This window comes from Prionailurus viverrinus, chromosome A2 (assembly GCF_022837055.1).
Source record: "Prionailurus viverrinus isolate Anna chromosome A2, UM_Priviv_1.0, whole genome shotgun sequence".
Taxonomy (NCBI): Eukaryota; Metazoa; Chordata; class Mammalia; order Carnivora; family Felidae; genus Prionailurus; species Prionailurus viverrinus.
The window spans coordinates 126,086,220-126,094,663 of record NC_062562.1 but is presented as its reverse complement, the minus strand read 5'-3'; the positions used below and the strand labels follow the sequence as shown (position 1 = coordinate 126,094,663).

The following is an 8,444-nucleotide window of genomic DNA, read 5'->3' as shown; positions in this document are numbered from 1 at the left end:
CTCCTCCCCCGCCCAGCCCACCCCCGCGACCAGCCGCCTGGGCCACGCGGGCTTCTTTGGGCTCCACGCACACCCTTAATCGGGTCCGAAACTTCGCCAGAGGCTCCCGCCCCGAAAAGGCCCTTCCTTCTTCCCAACCACTCCCAGAGGGAGGGACGGCTGCTCCCGGAAGGAGAGCACCACCCTCGCCCCAACAGAGCCCGACGCGGGCCACCAGCAGGGCGGGGGTCCCGGGGCCGCGGCGGGGTCGGCTCCCCTTCCGCGCCGGAAGTCCGCGCGTGCGCGCTGGCCGGCCGGGAGCGCGCGTCCGGCGCGGAGAGGCGGAGGGGCGGCGGGGGCGGGGCCGCGGCCGCTCACAGGGTGTCCCCGCCCCCGCCCCCCGGCGTTCCGCGGTCGCCGTGACAACCGGAGCGGCGGCAACGGCGGCGGGAGCGCGAGTCCGGCGCCGCCTCCCGGCCGCACCGCCAAAGCAAGCAGCCGCCGCCCGGCCTTGCTGCTCTCCCCGCCTCCCGGCCCGCGGGGAGGGAACGGCCCGCCCTCCGCCCGCCTGCCCGCCGGAGAGTGAGCGGCGCCCGTGCCGCCCCGCCAGCCCGCCGGTCCCCGGCCGCCGTTCGGGCGCGCGCAGCGAACGGGAGCGACTATGCCAAGATGGTCCTGCAGGCGCGGAACAAGCACCGGGAGGCGGCCCCCAAGCCGCCCCAGCCGCCCCGCGCCTCTCAGTCGCCGCTGAGGGGGGCGCCGGACGCCGGCGCCGGGGAGCCCGGGCCCGAGCGCGCGCCCCGGTCCCCCGGGCGCAAGGGCGCCGCGGGCAGGAAGGGGCCCCGCGCCGAGCCCGCCACGCCGCCCGCCGGAGGCGGGCTCGGGGGGCGCCTGGCGGCCGGTCTGCGTGGGGCGCTGGGCCTGCGGCGCGCGGGGCGCGGCCGGACCTGGACCACGCTCCTGCTAGGTGAGCAGCCCCAAAGCGCGGGCGCCGCCGGGACGCGGAACTTTGAGGCGCGAGCCCCTCTCCCCCTCCTCTGTATTCCCCTCCCACTTCCGCGCCGCGGAGCCCCGCCGCCCTGTCCCCGTCAGTTTGCAGCCTTCTCCGACTTTTCCTGGGACGTCCTCACCTCCTCCTCCCCTCTCCCTCCTCCTTGCTCAGCCTTCCTCGCTCCCTTCCAGTCCGCACTCTGTCTCTGTTTAAAAAAAAAAAAAAAAAAAAAAAAAAAAATGGCCCCGAGATCAACAGCTGCCCGGCCTGGCTGCGAACTGACAGGTCTGCGCTAACGAGACTTGGGCGCTGCTGATTGGCGCGGACCGGCCGCCTTCCCGTTATCTCGGCCCCTGCCCGGAGGATGGTTTGCTTTGGGTTGGAAGCGATTCCGTGCTGCTCAAAGTAGAAGCTCATTCCCTATCCTAGAAAGTTGCTAAACTTATAATTGAATTTTAGAGTGCTTTTTTTCTTCTTGGCCGCAGACACCGCCGGTGGCACTTTGTGATTCCCCGCAGCACGTCACTTTCCAGGTTGTGTTGTGTTTTGGGCACTGGAGCCTTAATCCTCTCTGCTGACCTGGGAACGTTTGGTGTGGAGGGCTCCCCTCCGTTCCCGCTACCATGCAGCAAATGGGTGATATGCAGCTATGTGCTGAACAAATAAAGTTCAAACAGTCACAGGTTGTGGACAGACTTCATGTTTTCTTTGTTTCCTGATTGACATTCTGATAAGGCAAATTATTAGCAGTTTGGATAATGGGCCTAATTTTTCCAAACCAGTGCTTGGAAAATGGGAAATGCTGTAACACCGCCTTTCCTATATAATACATTAATGGATTTTGGCTACTGCATTATTTAACTGTTGGTGATTTATTCTTTGTTATCCTTTCAAATTCCCTTAGTGACCCAAAAGAATTTGGATTTCAATATAGGTGAAGGAATAGGACACAACAATCAGCTTCCCCTGAGATAACATCCACCACCAGAAGAAGCCACTCAATCATAAAAAACCAGAGTCATCACTGTGTGTGTGTGTGTGTGTGTGTGTGTGTGTGTGTGAGTGTGTGTGTGTGTTTGTGTGTGTGTTTTAATGGTCTCAGGTTGATATTGTTATTAGAGTACTTTTATATATTGTAGATTCAAGCCTCGAAAAAATCAGTATTTTCAGTATATTCCTCCCCTTTTTAGTAGGGAGCTTGAAAAAAACCTTGCCAGTATGCAGGTTAGATAAGTTCACCTTGGGGAGGCAGCATGGTACAATGGATGAGAACAGGCTCCAAATCCTGTTCAGAGTGGTTAAGTTTGGTTTAAGTTTCAAGTTATTTCCTTTGTGAGCCCTTCCTTCTCTGTGACATGGGATTATCACCTGCCCTACTTACTCTGAGGAGTAGAACTAAAAGGGGTGGCTAATATGTGGGAAGGCACTTTGTGTCTAAAGCCTTTAACAAGTTTTAGTTGCTATTATAAAAGCACATGCATAATACTGACTTGAGATCTGGTGACAGAATGAAGTTGCATTTTTGTCGAATGGCTAGTATAAACATAAACCACTTTGTAGTGAAATATGGAATGACAACACTTCTTTTTCAGAGGTTACAGTAACAACCATAGAATAATATAATATCTTGCCATTTTCTTTTCTTGTTATTGCATTTACTTTGAATCTCCTTTTATTGGATACCTTATATTTGGATTTCATGAGCATTATATTTAATGTTTCTACCTAAATACAGTTTTGTATTAATAGAGCAGTGTGGCACTTTACCTGACTTACCCCTTTGGGCATTGAAAAGAGGTACAGTGAAGGAGCTGTCCCTTATTTTTGGGTGTACTGTCATCAGATGTATGGAGGTTGGATGATTTTCTGTCCCTGCTAACCACTTAAAAGAGGCCACGGGACAGCCTGAGAGGTGATTCTGGAGAATGGGATGTAGGTTGTTTGGTTCTTCCTCTGGCCCTGTTCCTTTGGATCCTGCAAGAAGGAGCAGAGTTTAGACATTTTTGAAAGCCTCCTCATTCCCTTCCTTCTTGCCCTTCACAGAATGAGTGAGAATTGAGCTGACACTGTACAGGTTTACAGTATGGGATTTTGCTATGACAAAAATGGTTCCTTTATGTTTTGGGAAGAAATTTTACAACTTGAACCTCCCTGATAGAAGCATACATTTTTAAAAGTTAGAAACTGACTGGAGATTCTCAGTTCTGTTTCTTGCATCTCCTCCATATATGCTAAGCACTGATGGACTCACTATGTACCATGGGGGCCCTTTCCACTGGTGGGCAGTGTTAATCACCGTTGCAAACATCTATTCAACAGACATGTGTTTTTCTTTTTCTTTTTTGGATATCATTTACTATTTATTTAGTGGTAACAGTCATAAAAAGAAATATTTTTCAAATGTGTGTTTTTAGAAGTATCAGTCCAGTAGCTCCCTATATCAGCCAGGGGCAACAGTGGTATAGTAAGAAGAACCATGATGGTGTTTCTCCATCTTTTTTGACCATAACCCACAGTAGGCAATACAATTTACATTAAACCTGCTCACACTTCTGAAAGTGCAACCCAGTGCGTTTGTGCACATTTCTGTCTGTTATTCTGTTTAGGTTTGTCAGTGTCCTGGCAGGAAACAGATTTAATAAACGGACTGTTTTCAAAAGTGAACAGTTTTGTGAAACCCACAGAGGGCATCGAAACACCGAGGCTGTCAGCAGTGAGAAAGTGCTACCATGTCTGGGCCTGATGGGGGAAGGGGAGCTTCATCAGGAGCTGAACCCAAGGAGAGCTGTGATGTGGGAGCAGGATCTCCCCCCAAGAGAAGTGACCCCATACTCTTCTCCAACCTTCTACTTTGCCCACTCATGCCTCTCACTGGCTGACCAACTGGAACCCCTCGGGCAAGGGACCCAACTGAATCATTCTGTAGGGCTGGGAACTAGGCAGAGAAGGGAAGAGAATGGATTTAGATAGGCAAATGAAGTCTGACCAGCAAATATGTGCATGTGCTTTAAAACAAGTGTCATGTTAACAATCTTACTTCTGTAATATACTGTGTACTGTGATTTTCTATTCTGTTCCTTTTAAAACAATGCCATTTTATAAACTTGTTGAATTTTATGGTCTAGTGTATAACACTAGAAAAACCTACAGTGAAAACATTGCCTTAGAAGAACTGTTTTCTGATTTTTTTACCTATTTCAAACTAGTTGGGTACCTGAGCAAAGCACTTAGCTTCTCCGAGCCTCAGTTTGTAAGCACATGTAAAAATGGGAAGCCTGGAATAGACTGGTGGCTCTCAATCTTAGCAATACTGGACTAGAGTCATCTGGAAGCTTCAAGAAATCCTAATAGCCAAGCCACACATCTGACCAATTAAATCAAAATCTGGGGATGGGGTGAGGTGGAGGGAAATGTCAGTAATTTTTAAGTCCGATGTCCTGCCTCTCCGTAGAAGCAGCTTGTCTAGCATCACGGGGCTGTAATTCCTACATGGCAGCGATCCCCTAGTACTCAGTGGTTCTCACCTCCCCTCTTTTAGGCGGGGACACACAGTCCAATTTGCCCACGTTTCTCCTAGTCTATTGTTTTCTCAAAACTGGGGCTGTGAGTTGCCATTCATCAACTGATATGGCTGTTATTTTAATTAGAGTTGAGAGAAGAGTGATGTGTTTCTTGTACCCATGTCTATTATCAGAAGAGGGAAGAAAAAAGCATAGTTGGAGAGGGCTGTGTGTTTCAAGGAGAAATGGAAGGGGTGCTATCCTTTGTGGAAGTGAAGAATATACATGTTAAACATGCAAATAGAGCATGCCTGTGGTGAAAGACTGCAAGGTAAGATGCCATTTACAAAACATAATAAATTTGTAACCTGAATATGGAAGAGAAAGATACTGAAAACTACTTTTTTCCCCCTTTCATCTGTCCTGCTTGGTTCGTTAACATACCTGCCTGGTTCGTTAACATACCTGCCTGGTTCCTAGGATCAGTGGCAACTGCACCCTTGCTGAAAGCTGGTTCTGTGTTGGCAAGGCCTCTCAACCACAACATGATGACATGTTGGGTTGGATAATTCTTTGCTGGGGGGTGGGGAGGGGCTGCTGTCCTGTGCATGGTGGGATGTTCAGCAGCATCCCTGGCCTCTACCTATTTGACGTCAGTAGCACGTCCCCCGTTGTGACAACCAAAATGTCTCCATATATTGGCAAATGTCCTTTGGGAAGCAAAACTGCTTTTGTTCTCCACAATTTATGGGAGTGTGAAAGCCCATATAATAGGAAAGAAATATGGCTTTTTAGGGGCAGAAGGGGTAAGAAAGTGGGTGGAGGCAGAAGATTGAGGTTAGGTGTTAGCCATAGGACTGGGTAGGAGGCAGTGTGGTGTGTTTGAAATAGCACAGGCATCTCAATACTGACCTGCATTTGAGTCTTGTTTCTACACTTAAAAGTTATAGATCCCTAAATATCTCTGACTCTTGCTTGCTTCATCTTTAAAATGGGGATTATATGAGGTGCCTGGGTGGCTTTGTCAGTTAAGTATCCGACTTCGGCTCAGGTCATGATCTCACAGTTCATGGGTTCCAGCCCTGTGTTGGGCTCCACACCGTCAGTGGGATTGTCTCTCTCTCTGCCCCTCCCCAACTCATGCTTTTTCAAAATGAATACACTTTAAAATAAAAAATAAATAAAATGAGGATAAATGCCCCACACGGTTATGGTAAAGAATAAATAATATCTGTAACAGCAGCTCTATTCACATTTACCAATTACTGAATGCCTGCTACAGCTGATGCTAGCTTTGGGGGATAAGAGGGAGGACAAGACAAGCTGTATGTAGCCCCTGTCTCCAAGGAACTCCATTCTAAAAGGGCCGGGAACAAATAAGAATAATAGTACATTGTAGTAAGTCCAGTGGAGGAAAGAAAAAGGGCTAAGATAGAAAAAACAGGAGAGACCCACTTTAGGGTCAGAAAAATTTTGGGGGAGTTGACCTTAGAGGCAAGACCTGCGGGTGAGAAGATGCATACTGTCCGGAGAAGAAGGGGCATTGTGGATATGGCACACGACATGTGCTGAGGTAGGCCAGAGCTTAGCCTGTTCAACATGAGAAGGCCACAAACCAGAGCTCCTTAAGGAGTTGGGGTTTTATTCCTAGCATGACGGGAAGCCACTGAGGAGTATTAAACAGGAGAGTAACGTGACTTAAGTTTTATTTTGGGAAATCTACACTTGGGAAAATGGGCTGTGGAACACAAGGGCAGAGCTGGGAGCAGCCAGTGGGGAGGCTCTGGCAGGACTCCGGCAAGAGAGTTGTTGGTTATGATGAAGGGGATAGATTTGAGATCTGCTTTGGAGAGAGAAATGGGAGGGTTTGCTGGTAAATTGGGCTTGGATTGAGGAAAAGGGAAGGGCTAGGAATAATTTCTCAGTTTTGGCTGCTGTAACTGGGGATATAGGGTGCATTCACTGAGATCGTGAAGACTAGGGGCATGGTGAGGGGCTGGGTTTGAGGGAAAAGATTGGAATTCTATCCTGGACGTGTTTCCGTTGCAATATTTGTGAGATGTCCAAGTAGAAATGTCAAGCAGGCAGTGGGACATAAGATGTCAGAATGGAAACAAAATAGGACATCACCAGCAAATGGGTGTTAATTCCCAAATTAATGGGAATTAATAATAACACCTTTTACTGAAATGGGGTTTACTCTGTGCCAGACATAGTTCTAAGTGCTTTAGATAAACTCATTTATCTTAGACTCAATCACTGCTAACTCAGGCCTGACCATGACACTGTGATTGCCATACCTGTTTTATCAGACAGGGGATCTGAGGCACACAGCTGTTAAATAACTTGCCCAAGACCATCTCTAGAATGTGGAAGGCTCAGGATTTGAATCCAGGCAATGTGGCTTCAGAGTTTGAGCTCTTAACTGCTCTGCTGTATTTCATCTTCTCCAGGGTGAGTATAGCAAAAGAAGAAATGAAGCCCCAGGACTCTGTTCAGAGAAATGGCAATATTTAATTCTCAATTAAGTGTTAGCTTTCTTGTTTCTTCCTTCAGGGGAAATAAAGCAGAGAGGGATCATGCGTGGAGGTACGGGGACAGGAAGTGGAAAGAGAGCGTATTAGGGTGGCATAAAGGATGAGAAAAGCTGAGGAGCTGTGAGGCACAGGGACCACTGGCCATCTTGGTGGGATGGCTGTCAAGTAAACGCTTAGCCACAACTGAGCATCAGCTCTAAGGATGTGTTAATACATAGATGTTGGGCCAGTACATTTCCTTAGAAAGCCAGTGAATAAGATGGGAATTTGGGATTTAAAGGGTTTCTTCAATGTTTAAAACCAGTTTTTTCTTTCTGAAATAGACTCTGGTTAACTCTAAACAACAGTCATAATCACTTAAACATATTTTTTTTATTAAAATACACAATTGGAGGGGTTCTGAGTATATTTGTGTGTGCTCAAATTAACAAATGTGATGAGTTTAGATTGTGTAAGTATAAGGAGACATTACCAATATGTGATTGATTCTTGGCCCATAGTATGGCATCATTACTGAAAGCAGATAAAATTTTATTATACACATATGCATATTTGCATGTTGATAAATTTGAACTATGGCCATTTTTATAAGTTTTATATGCTTAGCCTGTTAGGCTGTATTAATGTGTCTTAAAATGTATGTTAATGAGATACTTACATTATCATAGAGACCTATAAGCCTGTGTGCATGTTTCTAAGCAGGCCAGCTTTAGGCTGCGTACTTTGTATGTTTAGTTCTAAATTCTTGTGTCGTTAGTTTATCTTTTGCCATTGGATTGTACTTTACCCAAACCATTGGAACATTACTCTTCCAGGAAGGAGTCTGCTAGTTTTCTTTAGTTACCATTCTAATGAGTGTTTGTCCTCAGAGTTGGTAAAAATTACATCTGTTTCTAGGTCAGGACCTTTATGCTGCTGTTTAATTCTGTAAAAGGCAGTTTCATAGGAAAGATCAATTCTTCATGGATGATCTTTCACAATTCAAGAATCATTGAATAGGAATAAATTTAAAAGTGGAAGTATTGATTTGTAGAGTACATAAATCTACAACTGTTGTAACTTTTCTCTTTTTTGTTTTCATACTACTTTTTATTTTCTCAGCATTGTCCTTTTTCCTCCCTGAATACATTTAAATTAACAGCTCACATACATATCTTCACGTTTGTCTGGCATATTCCTTCATGTTTGACTTCCTTTCCGGAGTAACCGATTGTCAGGTATGTTTTTCACTACTGTCACTACACATGATCAACGCTTGGACAGCATTTTGTAATTTTAACTTCTTGCAGCAAATGTTAATAACCTAGTCACCAAAATCACAGGAGTTCAGTGTGATTCATTGTACTAACTAAGGATGGGGTGATTTTATCTTCTAGTTTACAGTAGTACCAACTATATCTTAAACAAAGTTTATAAATTACTTGGCCACTTACTTTG

The 8,444-nt window shown here is 46.4% G+C and overlaps 1 protein-coding gene across 3 annotated transcripts in view; it reads left to right on the top strand.

Moving 5' to 3' along the window:
- The first annotated feature begins 405 nt into the window (after nt 1-405).
- Nucleotides 406-8,444, top strand: part of DPY19L1 (dpy-19 like C-mannosyltransferase 1) — a 97,895-nt gene continuing 89,856 nt past the window's right edge. For all 3 annotated transcript variants that reach the window (XM_047849285.1, XM_047849284.1, XM_047849283.1), the window contains exon 1: nt 406-946. In XM_047849285.1, the coding sequence (XP_047705241.1) occupies nt 649-946 (298 nt within the window). In that variant the 5' untranslated portion in view covers nt 406-648. The remainder of the gene's footprint in view (nt 947-8,444) is intronic.